The sequence below is a fragment of the Anarrhichthys ocellatus genome, unplaced genomic scaffold (genome assembly GCF_004355925.1).
Source record: "Anarrhichthys ocellatus isolate YVR2014 unplaced genomic scaffold, GSC_Weel_1.0 scaffold102, whole genome shotgun sequence".
Lineage (NCBI taxonomy): Eukaryota > Metazoa > Chordata > Actinopteri > Perciformes > Anarhichadidae > Anarrhichthys > Anarrhichthys ocellatus.
The window spans coordinates 4,061-23,975 of NW_022280132.1; the positions used below are offsets into that span (position 1 = coordinate 4,061).

At 45.0% G+C, this 19,915-nt stretch overlaps 2 protein-coding genes across 2 annotated transcripts in view; both read left to right on the plus strand.

The window, feature by feature from the left end:
* Window positions 1-8,997, plus strand: part of zc3h3 (zinc finger CCCH-type containing 3) — a 12,813-nt gene extending 3,816 nt beyond the window's left edge. Inside the window, exons 5-8 of the mRNA XM_031876039.1 lie at window positions 2,166-2,297; window positions 6,419-6,582; window positions 6,674-6,831; window positions 8,718-8,997. Coding sequence (XP_031731899.1) covers window positions 2,166-2,297; window positions 6,419-6,582; window positions 6,674-6,831; window positions 8,718-8,749 — 486 coding nt within the window. The 3' untranslated portion in view covers window positions 8,750-8,997. The remainder of the gene's footprint in view (window positions 1-2,165; window positions 2,298-6,418; window positions 6,583-6,673; window positions 6,832-8,717) is intronic.
* A 76-nt stretch (window positions 8,998-9,073) lies between these two features.
* Window positions 9,074-19,476, plus strand: mafaa (MAF bZIP transcription factor Aa). Its single transcript, XM_031876040.1, has one exon. The coding sequence runs from the start codon at window positions 16,310-16,312 to the stop codon at window positions 17,249-17,251; it is 942 nt and encodes a 313-aa protein (XP_031731900.1). The 5' UTR covers window positions 9,074-16,309; the 3' UTR covers window positions 17,252-19,476.
* The last annotated feature ends 439 nt before the right edge of the window (window positions 19,477-19,915 follow it).

A 19,915-nucleotide genomic window follows, 5' to 3' on the forward strand; every position in this document is an offset into this window, starting at 1 on the left:
AATATTACCATAATAATATCAACTAGTGGTAGACTGAGTGTGTGGGTTGTGTGTGTATAAAAAAAAAAAAAAAAAAAAAAAAAAAAAAAAAGCAAGCATCAAATGTGTGTGTTAAGCACAGGTGTCTTCCTCTGGTTTACACACACAGCCACATGGAACAAGATCCTCACCTCAGTGGTGGTTACACACTTTATCCTGCTCAAAGCAACTCAGTCAGTCTAGGACTAGTTGATATTATTATGGTAATATTTAGGCAATGGACAACAATTTTGGTAATTGATTAAATGTTGAATGCTTGTTTCACCCTTCAAGCGACTAACGACTAGAAAATAGTAGTCACATTAAAGAATAATTAAAGTATTTGTTAGTTGAAGCCCTAAAAATAATAATACAGATGTATATTATTTCAGTATCAACGAATCACATTGTGACAAATGTATGCAACAGTACATCTGAAGTCATATTCTAGTTGAATGAACCACGCACCTTTTGTGTATTCAAAATCTATTTATTTGTTGGTTTTAATGTACAATTTCCTGAAATCATTCGTTTAATGTTCTATACTAATATTATTTTGTGACAATATGGTTCCACTGAAGGATTTTTAATACGGAGTTATCACAGCACAAACTCATCTCAAGCCAACCCAGTTCATTTCAGACCGATAGTATGAATATATCAACAACCAATCGCATAAATATCAGCACAAGTTCCTCCGACCAGTCACCAGTGCTCTTAATTCATTAATCTTAATTAAACAGTTGAACTGGAGTATAAAACAATTTCGGATTCAAAGGAATTGGTCCTGCATGTAGCGTCTTGGCTCCCAAAATAGAAATTGATCATTTGGATGTATTACTTGTTTTAACTAGTATCACATTGTGTGTGTTTTAGTGAGTATTCTTGACCGTTTAAGGTAAAGTGTAACCACTCAAAAAGGGAAAGCTGCTCTAGTTTTTCTCCTTTCTTTCCCTTAAGACAAACAACCCTACAACAGGTGCTCTGCCACACACACACAATGCCCTGCACCTGTGTTGGTTGTCACCCTGCTGCCTGTAAGTGCTGAGAGCCCAGCTGTCTGTAATGCCACCTCTCCAACAGTCCCCCCCCTCACCCCCAAACCTTTGGCCCATCCCTCCACAGGATACTCCCGCTCTTATTTCACGTGGACCCCTTAAACAGGACTGTATGCGGGGTTGACCCCTCCCCCTTCTCCCCTGTCCCTCCACCGCTGGCCTGGTCTGTGCACCAGGGCACATGAACACATCATGAGAGCTGGACGAGCTGCAGCCTGGATAAATATTTCTGTAGCAGTTAATTAGATCAAACTGATCCCATCCCGACAAAGTGGAGTCACTCTCACCCTCCGCCTCCCCCCAACCTCCCCCCCTCTGTCTTCACAGAACCCCCTCAGAAGTATATTTAGACCGGCATCCACCAAGCACACACACACCAAACAGTAGATCACACACACACACACACATGCTGTCAAAACGCACATTCACTCTCACTCTGCCGCTGTCAACTGCAATTAAGGTCATTTAACTGCTCGGTGTGACGGATTGCTCGTCACACGGGACAATCTGAACTGTACATGACAGTGGGTTTAGAACCACGTGTCTGTTAACAAACTCTTCTGTCATCTTATTTATTGGTCTACTCATGGGCAGACGATCTTGATGGAGGACAGAAATAAAGTAGAAAATACATTGTTACTTGTTTTTAAGTGACGTATCGGTGTCATCTTCTCAATGACCTAAATCCAGTTCACTGTTTCTGCATTTGGAGGTTGCCGTTTTAACCAGCAGACTTTTTTGTGCTATCAGAAGCTCTCAACTTATTGTCGGATATGTTTTCAGGAAGACTGCCAAGAATCAAAAGTGCTTGATTCAGTCAGAGTCGGATTGATACCCAAGATCAATTCAGTATCTTTTGGAAATTCTGCCAATAATCCCAAAGTTTTGGGCAGCTTCAACCCATCCAACACAAGTCAGAGGAATCATTATATTCTGACTTAACAAAAGGAGATTCTATTTAGATTCTATTTTGTTCAGATTTTCATATTGTAAAATTTAGTTTTTACCCCGTCTTTGTCAAGTGCTATGAAAAATGTCCCTGTTTCAGATGGCTGCCATATGTGTGTGTCTCTCTCTCTCTCTCTCTAGATGCCGGTGTGTTCCTACTTCCTGAAGGGAATCTGTAACAACAGCGACTGTCCCTACAGTCACGTCTACGTGTCCCGCAAAGCTGAAGTGTGTGAGGACTTTGTCAAAGGCTACTGTCCTGAAGGAGAGAAGGTACCACACAAACACGCTCATTATGACCGTACTGTATCAGCACTCTTTTTACCCAGCTGTAGAAAACAACGTCAACACAAGAGTTTACACAAAACTCATGTGTGGTCCTTCTCTCTCGCTCTCGTTCTCTCTTTTCGAGGAGACAGTCTGGCCCAAGTACAGTCACCTGTTCACCAAAGCCAGGCAGCATCTGCCCAGTGTTCAGCCCGGGTCAGACTGGGGGTCATGGACACTGGTCAGCTGATGTGTGTTGACCCTCTCAGATAAATGGTGAACACCTGTATCACTGTGTCAATCTGGCTGGAGAGGAATACTTAAAACAATGGATGTTACAGTCTCGACTCTAGTAACAGTGTTCCTTGGTTTGATCTCGTTCAATTTTAACTGAGCGCTGCGTTGACGCCTCACTTGACCGTAAAGGTCTTTGTCTAAGCTGGGTTGTTCATTTGAACGTATAATTATATTGTACAACATGAATACAGTTCTGCTGAAGTTAAACTGGGGCTTAGGTAAACAAGTAGTTTGGCAACCAATCTTCCCTGCACACACACGCACACAGTGACACACAGGCAGCAACAGCTGCAGAGGGTGGTGGTCCATAATGGCATAACTGTAGTGTCTGAGTGACACATTACGACTCACCCCACCCCACCCACACACGCACACATACACGCACACACACACACAAACACTCCACCTCAAAAATAAGAACCTCACCCCCTTCCCCCTCTTGCGTATTTACCTCCCTTTGTCTCCCCCGCTCTTCCTCTCTCCTCCTTTCTCTGCTTGTTTTCCAGCATCGAGTGTGAAACAGATGCTTTTTCACACTGTCAGACCTCATTTAAATAGTGCATGGGGAAATGAGGATATAGAAAACAAAAGGGATATTAATATTTATTCTATTAGCTGAAGTGCTTAGGTCTGTGATTTTCCCCCGTGTGTGTGTTTGTGTGTGTGTGTGTGTGTGTTTATGGAGCACGGTGCTGTGAGGCTCTGGTGGCTCTATGATGGATAGCAGGCAGTAATTATAGATGGGAAAACTGCTGAGGATGGCACTATGGGCCAGGCAGGCAGACACTCCAGCAGCTCAGGGGTTAAGTCTGCTCCTCGCCTCCATCCTCCTCCCGCCTCATCCCGGCTTTGTCTCACACTCACCCTCTACCTCGCAGGATCCGTCTCTGCCTTCCTAATTGTCCCTCTCGTTTCTTTACTCTCCAAAAATCAATTTTTTTGCAGTTTTTAATTATTTCCCCCTTTGTTTTTGTTTTATTACCTCAAATGTGGCTCCTGTATCGCGTCCATTCTCTCCCAGGTTCCTGACACGATAGGCCAACAGTCAGCCATCTGTGGCCCACTGTCATCCATAGCTTTTGCGCGGTTGGCTATAGTCGTCTCTTATTGGCTCTTATCAATGGCCATTGGGCTGATTCAGCCTGAAACCTTGTCAGCGGCAGTGGATAATAGAGAGCTATCTGATCGGCTGTTTAGCCAAATGAATCCGTGGTTTCACCCTTTTAAAGTAGTGTCTCTTTATTTATCTCCTCAACTTTACAGTGTCGTATACAGATATATTCTCAATTCGTATTCCAAACCTATGACCAGACAGTTCAAACAAATAGTTGTCTAAATGCACATGCACTACTGAGTGCGACTCTGAGAGCGACTCCCGCCATGCAGATGCAAAACAAAGTGTGTTAGCTCCATTCTTTGTCGTGAGTTTAAGTTCAGCTTTACTTTTTTCGTCCTGTGCTCTGAAACCCTGCATAACTAAAAAGACACACACACACACACACACACACACACACACACACACACACACACACACACACACACACAGGCAGCATGTTGACATGTGCCGACATTAGCGTCGACAGAAAAGCAGCCCTTCTATCACATTTGTTTACTGGATCGACATGTCCCGGGCCGGGCTACACTACCTGGACTACTTTATCTCGTCGTTCATGTTACATCATCTACCTGGAACGTGTTTCTTGCACGTGCTTGATTTGCCTTTTTATAGTGAGTTTCCTGATAACGTCGCTTTGCATTGCAGCAGAAGTTGCTGGGCAATGTTGCATCTTTTCAATGGAGCAATCTGTGGTGTTCATCCTCACTGGGTCAACACAGGAGGTCTCATTGAAATGAATGAGGAGGCGGCGTTTTTTTTTTTTTTTGATGCAGTGCTACTGTCGGTCTAATGTCATCTAGCGACAGTGTGAACTTTTTCTTAACATGACCCTCTCTCTGTTAATACTCTGAGCTCATGTATTGTTCTGTTCCACTCACTGTGAGTTGCTTCATGACGAGAGTGTCGGCTTAATGCCCAAGAGGTAAATGATGTCTCTTTTATATATTTTACTGTCTTTTCCATCTCCTACCCCCCCCCTCTCGCTCACTCTTTCTTTCTTGCTTCTTTTGCTCATTCTCTCTGTCTCTTGGTAAATGTGCTGACTCCTCCTGGTTTTGGCCCAGCAGAGAGCTCTCTAATAGGCCCCAGAGACGTCCCAGCATTCCTTAAATCAAGTGGAAAATTGTTAACTTGGTGTGGGATAAAGATGTTCTGTCCACTTTAGCTTTTTCCTCCCATTTCCGACACACTCTCTCTCTGTCTCTCTCTCTGTCTTCTTATGAAAATGAGGACGTATAGAGCTGAAGGGAGTGGCCTGAGCTTTTTACAGTACTTTTCTCATACACTCTCTGTTTTTCACACTGAAAGTGCTTCAGCTTCGTTAACTCCTGTTGTCCCGTCACACTTGTCTCTGGATCAGAACTACATTTCTACAAATCAATGCTCTGAACACTGAAGTAAGCGTGCTTGGTTTGCGCGTGCATTGCAGTAGGTTCAGAGGTAGTCATGAGTGTATTATGATAGACATCTTTCACTAACCAATAAGTGGTGGAAAAAAGGATATTGAGAGATGAGTCACAAGCAAAAAAATTAAGTTGCAGCCCTAAAATCCTGCATTACAATTAACAATATAACACAATGAAAACAATAAATCATAAATATTGGCGTATTTCTCTGTGTATTTGACCGGTTCAGGAGTGATGTCAGACACCAAATATAAAACCGTGACCAGCACCACACATCTGATTTGTTGAGCGAAACGTTGTGTCAACCGCAGCCCTATAAGATGGTCCAGAGAAACATTTGACAGCGAGCTCCCCCCTGGCACCCAGGGGTGCAGGAACATGGGTGTGAGCTCGAGGAGAGGGGCTCTTGGTGGCAGCGGGTCAGGGCCGCCGGGCTCTAGAGAGAGTTGACCAAGGGTCCATAGTGTTCTTGGAAAATCGATCTCAAGATCCCTCTCCCCCTCACACACACACACACGCACAGATAAACACTCTATTTCTGGACCAATCTGCTCCCCAGTCCCTCCACACACACACACACACACACACACACACACACACACACACACACACTCCTTGCAGCCTGCACCCCAGAGTGAATATAATTAGCTTTTCTGACAGGTGGGAGGGATCGGATCTCGCGGAGAATGAAGCTACCAATTTACACCCGTATTACGCTGTCATACACACTCAGTTGCAAACATGCATGCGAAAGCTGGCTCTCTCATGCACAATGCTGCCCAGAATGACGCTCAACTTTCGTGTTAACGGAGAGGGTGGGGGACGGAAAGAGTGTCTCTTAAAAGTAGTAACTTAGAACTAGAGTGGATGGAATAACGGAACAAAATATCGGTGATCAGGATATATTCTCCCTTTTGAAATGCTTAACTGGTGTGGTGTGTGTGGTGAGATGGTTGGAGCGCTACTCTAGACAGAACCCCCATCTCTTTGAGGGAATAAAAAAATGGAACATTTGCCATTATAGACGCATCCCATATAGGTTTAAACATGTTTACGTCTGTGACTTTAGAGGACGTAAAATGCCCTAAACTCCATCCTTGTTGTCATAGAACCAATTTAGAATTTGTTTCTATCTGAATACAGCCATGATGACGAGGGAACACTGTTTTGTTGTGTTGGTTCTACCTGGTCCTGTAAAATGGCCTCACAGCACTCAGCAGCCTCTGACGTCCACTCCTAAATGTCGCCGTGTTAGCCGTTACATGTAAAAACCTGTGTGTCTGTGTTCCTCTGTCCCCAACCGCCAGTGTAAGAAGAAACACACTCTGGTGTGTCCAGACTTCTCCAAGGCGGGATCCTGCCCTCGAGGGGCCCGCTGCAAGCTGCAGCACCGCCAACGGGCCAAACGAATCGCCAGCAACACCTCCACCACCCCGGCCAAGAGGGCCCGAACCAAGGAGCCCGCTAAGAGGTCAGGGAAGCAAGATTGTGCTTAATCATTTCACTTTCACTTGTAATATTCTTCTACCTCCGGCTTATTGTTTCTTCTTTCTCTCGTCAAGGCCCCGCCTGTCTGTCGTCATGCCGCAGGGCTCTCAGGCAGCTCCAAGGACTCCCACCAAAGGTTCTCTGGCGCTGCCGTCCTTCATCTCCCTCTCCAGCTCGCCAGAGGAGGCGGACGCACCGGAAACACTGCCGGCCGAGAGCTCACAGGTTAAAGGTAACTAGACAGAGCGTCACGTGTCACAGTTATCTGATTACAAACGTTTAGTCTGTAAACATCTATTAGATGTTGCAGACTTCCTAGTTCAACCAACCGTACATACCACGGTTGTTCACATATTTATTTTCTGTGCATTGGGGATTATTACTGACATTAGGAAAGCATTCGATTCTACCTTCACTTCCAAATATGCCGTTCAGATAATCTGGTAAATTTGGGATTTGTTTACACCTCGTCTGATGAGCTGGTAGCTGCCAATTCTGCCATTCCTTGTGGGACTCCACATCTCCAGGTTTGGCAAGCAAAATGTTTTAATCGATAGGAATTATGGGGACAAATTTCCCAAAATACATCTAGGTTGTCAAGAAAAATGTAATGTTCCTTAAGAGGACTAACTGCGTTTTTTATACGGAGCGTAAAAGTGCTGACTGTCAGGCATATTGTCCGGAGATGTTTTTTGTGGAAGGATCATGTTTGTCATGAAAGCCACAGGATCATTCCCGGGTTCATGAGAATGGGGAGTGGTGATTCGTCTAAGCTGCAGACAGATAATGATGATCAGAGCCGGGCCCTGAGAGTGTGATGATGCTCAGGGGAGGAGTAATAATGCTCAGAGGACAGAGGTAATAATATTTAGCTTTTGGGGCTGGACGGAGGCACAGCTGAGCTCTCTGTTGACAGACGTGACAGATAGAGGATTAGGAGAGAGGCTGCCTTCCCCCTCCACCCTCCTCCCACCAGGCCCAGCCATCCACCTGCCCCTGCCCACTGGACACACACTCACACGCACATGCATGCCGGCTGGCATTGCAAAGCAACAAATTATCCCTTTCACTTTATTCAGATTTCTCTCTCTTTTGACAGATTTTTAACAATTAATTTCATCATCTTCTTGTTTTGTTTCCCCTGATACTCAACTGACGAGTTCATTGAAATGTCCTTAAGTAACTGAGGTTTTTAAAATGTCCCGAGAGAGACGACAGAGCATCTCCTCTGGTGGAGAAAGCTGGACGTGGATCATCAAACACAGTTTAACTGCAGTTAGTTATTGAGATTCGGGTAGATTGTTGCTCTGCCTCTGCGCTGCTCCCGTCACATAGTGGACGTTCTCAACATGACTGACTTAACATACCCAGGATTCCCCAAAGCTAATCAGCTTTCAAATACATTACAAAGACAAAATGTAATATTTTCAAAATACAAATCTGTTCGGGATGTTTTGGTCACTCTTACTTTTCTATGTTTAGATAATCCTTGTTCTCTTTCATGGTTTATTTTTAGTGTCCTCTGCTTGGAAAGGAGCAGGACCTCTGACCTGACCCGAGTCATCTTGACCTCTGACCTTCTGCACTCACAAACACAGCCCACAGTTCTAATAATATGAGATGTTTTCATGCGTCCTCGTGAGTTTCCTTTTGATTTGACATGGTCATATCACCGTCCCTCCGTCCGCCCTGTCCGGTTGCTCTGTGCTCCTTTAAGTATTACTAATGGCGCTCCGGTCCTTCAGTAACGCACTGCACCGCCCAGAGCCTCATTAAATGTGGGACTCCGCCAAAGAAGCTCCTCTACGCTTTGCATAATTTAGCTCTGACGCAATGTATCACTGCCAGAGTGCGACCTCACACACACACACACACACACACACACACACACACACACACACACTTCATGTAGAGACACCTCCATCCATCCCCGTTGTCCTGTTCTCTTCCTCATTTACTCATCAGCTGGGATGTCATCACTCAGCGGTTTTAAGCAGGATTCAACACGCAGAAGATCCGAGTCAGATACACATGAGTGAGCACTCTGACACACACACCTCGTCTTTTTGTCATTTCATTTCTGACGGTACTCTTCTTTTCATTTCCTCCCCCTCGCAGAGAAAAAACTGCAGATCAAGCCTCGGCTGTGAGACTACGGAGACGAGCAGCAGTGGAGGTGAAACGCACTTCTCCGTGATTCCTGTGCTCCAGGTTTGTCCTGACAGGTGTATCTGTGTCTCCTCCCTCTGAATTGCGTCACTCAGGGCCTGAAAGTTTTATTTTCTATATCTATACTATTATAAGACATCTGTTTTACATATCAATCTGGGTGTTTTTTTCATATCAGGTTGTGTAAATTTTAACAAAATTATGAATAAAGTATAAACTTTTAACCATATGTTGTTTCACAGACTCTTTTTTTTTTTTTTTTTTTAGATGTGAAGTCAGTGCTGTGAGAGTGTTTTATAGTGCGTTTCCCTTTGGGAGCAGCAGTGACATGGCCACATGGTCACATGGCCCGAGCGTGTGTGTGAGAGTTTTCATTTGGAAGGTGGTGACAGAAGCAGCAGTGCCCCTCACTTTTAAAGCCTAGAGGGACGAGACACATGAGCGGACAGTGACTTCATCCTCACCATGCTGCGAGTGTGCGTGTGTGTGATTTGAGAGGCCGCGTGCACGCACAGAAACAAGTCTCTTATTAAAACTTCCAAAGTCATTTGCGTTGTTGTTTAGAAACTCATTGTCTCTCCTCTGCTTCCATTCACACTAAAGCCCCATTCGGATGGTAGTACCATTACAGAGTGAGGTAATTTAAGTAAACTGCTCCGAACAGCATTTTAACCGTCATAAAGTTCCAGAATCTTGTCTGCAGTAGACGTGGACATTCTGCACGACCGGCCAAAAGACAACACCGGTCCCTACCTACCTGTAGCTGACACTACAGCAGCACATTTGATGAGATCTTGCTCTCCCAATGGCGTCTCTGCCGTCTTATTGGTGCCCAAATAGGCCTGTAGGTCTTTTGCACAAAAATCAAACTTCACACTGAACTGATGAAAACAAATTTATCAACAAAGTTATTCATGCAAAAAACTCAGAGATCCACTTTGAAATACAAAATTATACAAAGAACTAACCCTTATCGTAATTGGGTCGCTGTGACAATTTATCCAAATAGAAGCTCTGGATGGGATTAAAATCATTGTCCAGTGTATATAATGTTAAAATCACCCCACCTCCTGTAGAGAAACAAATCCAAAACGCTTGCCTTCCTAAAACTCCGGAGTGTCCTCCGAGGGAGACTCGTCTTATCTCATTGGTCGAGTCTTGCCTAGCGTCGACTGATTATTGAATCATGTTATTTTTTTTCTCCCGGTTAGCATCGTCCCTTTAGGCTTCATTTAGCTATAGAATTTATTTTAAATAAACAGAATTATTGGCCAAGATTCATGTGACTATCGCTGTTGTTGATTCAGTGATGTCCAAAGTACTGCGGCAGACGGACAGACATGGTTTCTTAGATTGTTGTGCTTATGAATGGAACTTTTGGCCCAATGGTCGCGTGCAACTTAGTCTACATTGTGATTATTATTTTTTTCATGCACATTAAAAAGATTTGAGCTGATTCGCTCTGATCCCATAGTTAAAAAACAAAGATGAAGTCTGGATCCCCTTTGACATGTACAACATTCATTCACATCATATCAACTTGGCTTCATTCCTCACACTTACCTCGATCCTTCCTCCGCCTTTATTTATTTCTCTTCATCTCCGTTTGTACGTGAAATGAATGGCTCTCAGTGTAACAGAGAGGATGCTGGGATAAGTAACTCTCAGGCCTCTGCTAATAGAACTATTAATACGCTGTTTGTGTGTGTAAGTGAGCGAGTGGAGCCTCATATTTACAGCATTACCACGCTATTTAACTGAGGTGTTGTCACGGCGACAAACAAGCAGCGTGACACACGCACTCAGTTAATACACAGCGAGGAGGACACAACACACGTCTGTTAATCCATACCGATGATGCATAGAAATGTGAGAACACAGTTCACGTCTCAGTCTGGGGTCCAGCCGTGTTAAAGGGTCACTTTTCATTTTACCATTCGAGGTGAAATGCTTAAAGAAAATGTTTACTTCTCTTTCTTGCTTCTCCTTTGGTCGACAACAAGAAACCTTTCCATAGTGTTTGGGAAAAAAATAACAATTTGTGGTTGTAGGGGAACATACATGCGGAAACTATTTCTTGATGACCACCAGCGGGTTGCCGGATACAGTCGGTGAGGTTTCGGTCTCCGCTCGGGCACGATGCTACGAAAACCAGAGGCGACATCTCTATGACTTAAGGGAGTTGCACACAGCTGACGTTTTGTCAAGAAATGGTTCCACCACACAACTCCGGCTAAAACCACAAATTGTCATTTCTACGGTCAATTAGCAAGCTTCTGAGGTGTTGGTAAGGTGTATTATGTTCTCACTGTTGACAAAGCCCGGCTCGCTGTTTGTGCTAGCTGTTTCCATTTGCCTCCAGCTGTTATGCTAAGCTAGGTTGTTCATGTCCTGACTCCAGCTCCGTATTAAATGCACAGATGTAAGATTGACGTCAGTCCTCGCGTCTTATTCTCGGAAAGAAAGCAATCGGGTGTACCTTTCCCAAGAATGCTGAACTGTTCTTTTAAAGACACCGTGAGGTCTTAAGTGTGTGACGACGCCTGTCTTGCATCATCAGCTGACATAAGATGTTACTGTTGACATTCTCACACCCACTTTTCCCCCTGTATCACAATGCTTTTGGAAGACTCCAATCTCACTGTCCGATTTTGAAGATTAAAAATGCATGTGTATGCATTTCCCAAATTTATTTTTGTGGACCAGGCCTCAAACACAAGAGTGAGAGAGAGAGATCACTTGCTTGATGATTGTGCAGCAACTTGGAAAACTTAAGTTCATGTACAGATTGTCACATACTACCATTTAGTCGGGGTGAATATTTAAATTGTGAGTGTGTGTGCGTGCATGACTGTTCAACTCTATTTTCACCCATGTATTGACAGCAGCGAGCGGAGGTGGAGAGCTCGACATGTTTCTCAGAAAAGGCAGGAGACAGGGAGCCATCACTCTTCTCTTCTCACCACGAGCTTTTTCCCCCCTTCCTTCTCCTCCTCACCCACGTTGCTCCTCTCCTGCGCGGAAGACGTAAGTGCCTTAGACAGATGTCTGCTGCCTCTTGTCTAAAACCCTCAACGCAAGCTGCTGAGCTCGGCAAACTCTAATTAAGATCAATATTTCAATTTTTAGTAAAAGCGCACAAGACGGAGAGAAGACGGAGGGAGAGAAATCATCTGTCCACGTACTCGGAGAGACAAAAAGAAAGGTCAACTGTGATTCTTCGTGTGTGTGTCTGTGTTGGAGAGACTTGATATAAACGGGTTTGTTTCTGTGTGTGTGTGTGTGTGTGTGTGTGTGTGTGTGTGTGTGTGTGGTACACATATTACAAGTTGTCTTCTCTTTCTATGAGCCGTCACCTTTTCAGCTTTGCTTCCTTTGAAGTATAATTCCATTTTATTACAACTTTCAGCGCATTTATTTTCAGCACATTGGCCGTCGTTCCTATTGATTATAACAACATTGTACTCGGATGGATGATAGATGGATAGATAACCTAACAACACATCCAATATCACAGAAAAACATGCAAACATCCCATCATTCAAAAGCTGTGTGCACTAAAGTCCCCCTCAGCCTGTCTGACTCCGTTTTTCGGATGGCGACACACCTTGTGATTGATGGCATGAAGAGTTGAACAAGGTGAACAGTCAACACCGGCCGTCTGTTGGGAGATGAAGTCACACAGTGTGGAAGGGTTTTATTGGTGTTGCTGTTTCCCTTCCATGTGATCTCTTCATCTCCAGCATGTTGTTTAGGAGTTCTGTGAAATGATTATCTGAAGCATGTTCAACATTTTAGAATTGAGACATTTGACATGTGTAAAACCTGCACTGACCACTCTTTAAGTTTTAGAGCAGCAGTTCACCTGAAGAGAATCCTTTTTATTTTATGAATGACCTCTTGCGTGTCTTCTCCCAGCTTCAGCGACCCAACGCCTACGAGTTTCCCAGTGTGTTGTATCTGTATTTGCTCGATTGTTTCGGTGTGTGTGTAAATTTTTCCTGTGTTCTGTATTCGATGGTGGAAACATGACCATGTTTGCTTCGTCCAGTCTTTGTAAGGTCTCACGTATAGTCTTCGGGCCTGTCCCCAGACTTTGTGGATGTCACCCTGTTCCCAGACCTTTGGTGAGTACAGCGGCGTCACCAAAACAAACGGCGGTCGAACCAGTTGCGTATTAGATTCTAATTTCCCTCTTTTCCATCCAAATTCTGTGTTGTCACATTTTTTCCTTTGAGACCGAAAAACCTTTTCATCGCCCGGGTGAACAAACGCGCTTTCTATCCAAGTGAGGCCTCCTACATGTGGTGGAGCTCCTGATTTCTAAAGTAAGCCTCCCTGTTAACTTCACTGTCCGTGCACACGCGTGCGTGTCACATCCCTGCACAATTAAAGCTGATTCCTCTACAGCGGCATTAGTGACTTAACGGCAGCGACAAAAAAAACAACAACCTCCGGGCCTCAGATAACCCCGAGCCACCTCCTGCAGCCGGTCTCTTTGGTCCTGGAGGCTGGCAACCTTTCGCTCAAAGCTCGCCTCGCCGCCGGCTCAAAGCCCACCGTCGATCCTCCACCTTGCTGATGTCCGTTTTGCTTAAATCGGTAGAACTGCACTTGCAGCGAAGTACCAATATGCAAAGGCACAATGAAAACCCTGACTTCAAAAATTTATGTCTCAAGCCCTCGGCCGCAGACGCTCCCCTTCCCCTGACAATGAATGGACCACAGCAGATCTTCTTAAATGTGCCATTTCAAAGCAGAATGCTTAGCTTGGCGTTTAGGGGCCAGGTCCTGCTTATTTGATAAAAAAGAAAACCCTCTCCTAATGACTTAGCGCACCTAAACTTAAAATACCTTGATATGATTTCCATCCCTTCATCTCATACTCTTCTTTTCATCTTCGCCAGCAGATTTGAGGAAGTGGGGGGAGAGCGTATTTCATGGCCATTTCGGACTGGAAGTTAAGCTCAGCAGCTGCGCAAGGTTTTCCTGTTCATATCTGACCAAGTTTAAACTTATGGCCACCTGTTTTATTTTTTCACCCCCGCAGATAGGCACTTAATTCCGCAGATATATCACTCACAAATCGGTGGGTAGATGGGACTCCGGGGGGCGGCTGCTGCTGAGGAGGCTAAACGGGTCAGGTGCAGCGGTGTCCGGGTTTAAGTCATGCTCCCCTGATACCATCAACATCCTGCTCGGATTTGCACCTCCCACAAAGCCTCCCCCCTTTTCTCTCCAAGATAAAAGACGTATGTGTCCAGAATGGAGACGCACGCGGCGGGGCTTAATTATCCGTCGATCCGCGGAGATGAGACGGGATGCAATTTGTGGTTAATTGCGAATGAAAACCCCGCGGACCACCGCCAGGACTATCCAATCATACTTAACCCGCGCGCAGCCACAGCGCGGCCTCCTCGCAGCCTCGCGGAAATGCGGATTGATTTTTGGCAGAGGGGCGCGCGGCCTTAAATCGACCGGTATTGATAGATCTGGTAGTTTGTGGTGTCAGAGGCATTCCTTCCTGAGACATAAATGAGTAAAGTAGATACAATAAGCTGTTTTTAATAAAGCTATAAGCCAGGATGTGTTTTACACTTGAGCTATATTTAATACTTTATAAGTTCAAGGCCTTCGTTTAATTTGCTCTTCTAGTTGTAAATACAGAACAGTTGACTTTCGTATTTCAGCTGTTAAAATGAATATAAATTGTAGCCATTCATATTTACTGTTTTTCCCCACGAGAGTCATATTCCCTTTTATGTGTCATTGGGCCAATTAACTTGATCATGATTTAATTTCACCTTAATCTAATGTAGAAATGTATTTGGCTAATGCTAAAACAACAACAACCTGGATTCATGTAACTCACTGAATTTGTTTCCTTACATAAATTAAATATTGCATGAGACTATATTGCCTACGACTAAATGTTGACCACAGTAACAGGTTCCTACATGTATGGATATAGTGGATGATTAAGCAATTTACAACATTTTTTTTTTTAAAGATCAAAAGGGTTTCAAGAGGTCCAGGAGTCTAAAATGTATTCACTTTTTTCAATTGCTTGATTGACCAATACCATGAATTGGCGACCTGCAGTTCCTTTGCTTCCTCGTGAAACCCAAACACGTGCTGACAGCCTTGTTACTTAACTGACGCGGTGTTTTGATACGGTGAAAAACTGTTTCTCTGTTCCGAGTAAACATTTTTCTCTGAGAAACTACCGGAGCTCTCGTCTTACTCCGTGCTTCCGCCGTGCAGTAGCATCTGCTCGGTCGCTAGAGGGGGGGATCTGCTGCACCTGTTCTCCCATGCGCGCTCCAGCTCACTTCGGCTGCGCTCGGCTCCGCTCGGCCGGCCCGCTGCCAGAGTGCGGGCTTCCCATCCCGGGTTGGGCTTTCCTGTAGAGAGAATGCAAATGCGCCGCAGTGGTCTCCTCCCATTGGCCCGTCACACCTCTGTGTGGGAGGGTCGCGGGCCACGCTGTCTTTATAAGAGCAGATTGCCTCGCAGCGTCTCAGTGACACTGCTGGTTTGCACCGTGGAGCGCCTATAGAAACTATTTGAGGGCCGTTAGTGAAGAAAACCAACTGGAATTTATCACCTCTTGCATAATATTACACGCAGTCAACACGAAAGGTCAACAGCGCGACCCTGTCAGGAGGGACAGGACCGTGGGGACAGAAGCTGTCAGTAATTCGCTGCTTGAATCCAATATCTGGACTGACCACAACAACAGGGGACCAGACTCTCCTGCCCCTCAAAGTAGGAGCACTGCCTGCAACTCCTGATCAATCTCAGATGCATATTAACTTTGAAAACGTATGCACGTGTCATTCCATTTTTTGGGGGGGGGGATTCCTGGGACTTTTTTGGCACTGCTTTTACGCACACCCAAGCTGCGCCCCGTGGCTGTCACACACACACACACACACGCTGTCTGATCTGATCGTGTGAGAAAACTTTCGAACCGGGCCATGCTGCAGTGACTTCAGCCCGGAACTTAAGCGATCAAGTTGTAGACCGCAGGAGAGGAAGAAGGATGCTCGGAACATATTTATAACACAGCGAGCGGAGGAGACGAAGTCGCTTCTGTTACTTGATCGAGCACAGCCGAGGACAGTTAATCACAGGGAGGCAAGTGGGCTGCAGAGGTGAAGCGAGGACAAGACAGGTTGGTGTCTCCAAATTCACCCGGCTCGAGTTTCGGCCGCCCCGGGGGCACCTGGTATTTAAGCGTGCATTTGACCTGGGATAAGTTGTCAACAAGAGCAGAGGCAAACTGGCAGGTGTACAAGTTTATTTACATGCGTACGTATATTCACGCCACTATATATAGAAGTTGTCTTAGGGACGAGCAGCCTTAATAAGTTTCTCCTCCCACCCACCCGGCCCTCTGCAGCAGCTCTGTACACCGGGCGTGTGCGCGTGTCTATATATACACCGCACAGGCTGGTCTTCCTCCTCGCAATCTGTATAGGAGAGGGCTGCCCGCCGTCGGTTTGGCTGTGAGGGCAGGAGTCGTCGCATGGACTGACATGGCTACCGACCTCGCCATGAGCGCAGAGCTGCCAAACAGCCCCCTGGCCATCGAATACGTCAACGACTTTGACCTTATGAAGTTCGAGGTGAAGAAGGAGCCGCCGGAGGCCGACCGCTACTGCCACCGCCTCCCGTCGGGCTCCCTGTCCTCCACCCCGATCAGCACACCCTGCTCCTCCGTGCCTTCCTCGCCGAGCTTCTGCGCCCCGAGCCCCGGCGCGCAGCCCAACCAGAGCCTCACCAGCGGGGTCAACAGCAGCGGCAGCAGCAGCAACAACAGCAGCGGCGGCGGCAACAACAATCACGGCAACGCGGGCAAGCCCCAGCTGGAGGACCTGTACTGGATCCCCAGCTACCAGCACCACATCAACCCGGAGGCGCTCAACCTGACCCCGGAGGACGCGGTGGAGGCCCTCATCGGCAACGCGCACCACCACCACCACCACCAGGCCTACGATGGCTTCCGCGGGCAGCAGTACGTTGGGGAGGACCTGTCCACGGCCTCGACGGCCCACCATCACCAGGGCCACCACCATCACCACCACCACCACCACGGCCACCACGCCCGCCTGGAGGACCGCTTCTCGGACGACCAGCTGGTCAGCATGACGGTGCGGGAGCTGAACCGGCAGCTGCGGGGCTTCAGCAAGGAGGAGGTGATCCGCCTGAAGCAGAAGAGGCGCACCCTAAAGAACCGGGGCTACGCGCAGTCCTGCCGCTTCAAGCGCGTCCAGCAGAGGCACATGCTGGAGACCGAGAAGTGCACGCTGCAGAGCCAGGTGGAGCAGCTGAAGCAGGACGTGGTGCGCCTCGCCAAAGAGAGGGATCTTTACAAGGAGAAATACGAGAAGCTGGCCAGCCGGACCTACTCTGCCGGTGGACCCGCGAACACGAGAGATCCGTCCGGGAAACAGGCCAACAACGAGTTCTTCATGTGAGAGACTGGCGATGTGTAGCATATAGACTCTGAATTACAGCCCCACCTAAACGTCCTCGTTACGTTCATTTATATTTCTCCGCGTCTGTATTTTGTTTACAGTTATTCCCTTGAAAGAGACTTAAAACACACAAGTAAACAAACACACAATAGATGCGCACAATAGTAATCGTTGCGCGCATTTTGAGTCTTAAAGATGTTTCGGCTAAACTTCTGTAAGCTCACCACAACCTGTCAGGTGGGCACATGGGATCACTTAGTCTGTAGACTTTTCTCTGGTGCAGCAGAACTTAGTCAGAAGTCTTACTGAACCAATCTGACATTTAATGACTGTCTTAATTCACAGAGAGAGATGCTTTTGTCTTAAGAGTGGGGGAAAGAGTGTTTTTTGTTTTTGTTTGTTTTTTAAGAATCAGATTGGACTGAAATAGAAGCAGAAAAAGCAATACGCCGCCTCTCTTTTTTGGGCTCCAGAAAGCTCAACAGACTGTGTGAGAGCGAGGCGGTCTGCGATGCAGAGACGAGACCTTTCAATAATATTGCAAGTCTATAGTTTCCCCATCCCTATTTGCAACCCTGCATGCAGGACATGTATGGTAACCTCCAGTCATCTCCCAGGATCCTTCCACAATGTATGGAAAGCATGGCCCACGGTTCTCTCCTCCTCCCCCTCTGCCACCAATAAGGCCTGGGTATGCAAGAACCACAAACTGCCCCCCTCCTCACACACACACACAAACCCCCGAGAGGTGCAAGGACTGCGGACAAACATGCAAAAAACAATCTGCTACTTGCGAAAAAAAAATGGATGCGTCTTTAACTGCTATTTTCAATCAATTTTTCTATTGTTTTAAAAAGAAAAGAAAAACGACAAAAAGAGATTACCTGAGCCAGATTTTAGACTGTATTTATTTCCACCTGTACATAATGTGTAGAGAAAAAAAACAGTTAACTATGTTATTTTACCTTTTTTTCCCTCTTTTTAAAGAAAACTTGCTTTCAAGTTGCTTGGATTATTCGACATGTCTTAATACAAATGTTTGTATGTTACAGCATGCAAATCGTCTTTGGTATCCTCCTACTGAACATGTGTAATGTCAAAGGCGAGCCTATACTGCACTAAGAAGAGATCAAACTGGACAAACGTTTTGTTTTCTACTGATAGGACCTTTGATCTGTTGCTCTCTAAAAAAAAAAACCTGGATGTAAATTTGACGAGGCGAAAGCTTCACTTATTAGACGGACAAGGACTGCATTCGCTGCTAAAACTCTATGCACCAACCCGATGATTACAAATACTTAGTTTGTTTTGTTGTTGTTTTTTTTACTTTGAATATTTGTAGAGGAGAATTTTTTTTTTTTTAGGGCCTGTGGTTTTCTAATCTGCAGCCCGCTGTCTTAATAAGGTATTGTGTCTGATAGGAGGACGCTTGATTGCTTGAAAAGAGGAGACTTTGCCTGGCGGTAGAGCTCACTGCTCTCGGAGTAACTCCTTTATTCTGTCGACAACAAATCCCTGGTTCGTGTGTTTTCTGCTGCCTAGATATATGTGCAATATTGTGCAGAAGTGTCCGATGCTCAGACTGTATAGGCTACCTGTTGGATGGCGGAAACTTGCAGGAAAGGAGAGGCTGGTGTTACATTTAGATCGAAATGCCACAGGGGAAAACAGCAAATGTAAAATAAATGGGAGATTGATATTTTGTATTGGTGTGAGCCATAAGAACAAAGAAATATCGAAATGAATCTTGCAACTCATTTGATTATTTAAAAAATAATAAGGCAGTAACAGTGTCCCTTTAGTAACTTTCTCTGTTTTAATTTATTTGTGATTGATTTTATTTCAAATTTTATTGTCATATTTTTTTTTTTTACAAAAGCAATTCCAGCCTAAAAATCCTAATTTGATTTTGAAGAAGACTGCGAGACATAAAAAAGGAGATAAAGAGGAAAGCAAACTTCTGCACAGTGCTGTTAATGTATATCTGTACATATAATTTCTATATTTATTCAATGAACGTGTCCTAACGTGTCAACAAGTGAAAACCCTACAAAGTGGAACGTTGTTGAGAATCTTGTTTTCATAATGTTTAATAAAAAGTTCTGTCCCAAATCTGTCAGACTGCTGCTGCCGTCATTGTTACAGGAAGGAAAAAAAAAGGTTTTATTTTGAAACAAACAAACGAAAAGGCTTCCTGCCTCTAAATTATTGAAGCTCTGGGTTTATGTAAGAATGTCATACATTCGTTTCTTATTTTAGGCCAGCGGAGTTTTGTTGCAGCTTTATGAATGTGGTTTAAAAAAACCTAAAGCCCAACGGTTTGTTAAATATAGCCTTTTATTTACAATATTAAGTAGTATTATAAATAATTATGTTGATACTCGTGAAAGAAAAATCCAAAATATGTTTTTTACGCAGTTACTCGACCTGCATCAATAGACATTTGTGCGTTTATAAAAAATAAATATTAAGTGTTCAAATATGATTTATTAATGTAATACTAGTTATAATAATAAATAGGCCATTTAAATTCGTTTAATGAATGTCAGTAAGCTATATCATGAGCTGTAAGGACAAATGACGAAAGTGTCAAAAAATCATAATGAAATGAAGATGTTGTGAGTGAATCTTTATTATGAATATATCCGTATTGTTGTTGTTAAT

Bases quoted from the DNA above. Each gene is read 5' to 3' on its own strand.
- mafaa (XM_031876040.1), top strand. From the start codon at position 16,310: ATGGCTACCGACCTCGCCATGAGCGCAGAGCTGCCAAACAGCCCCCTG.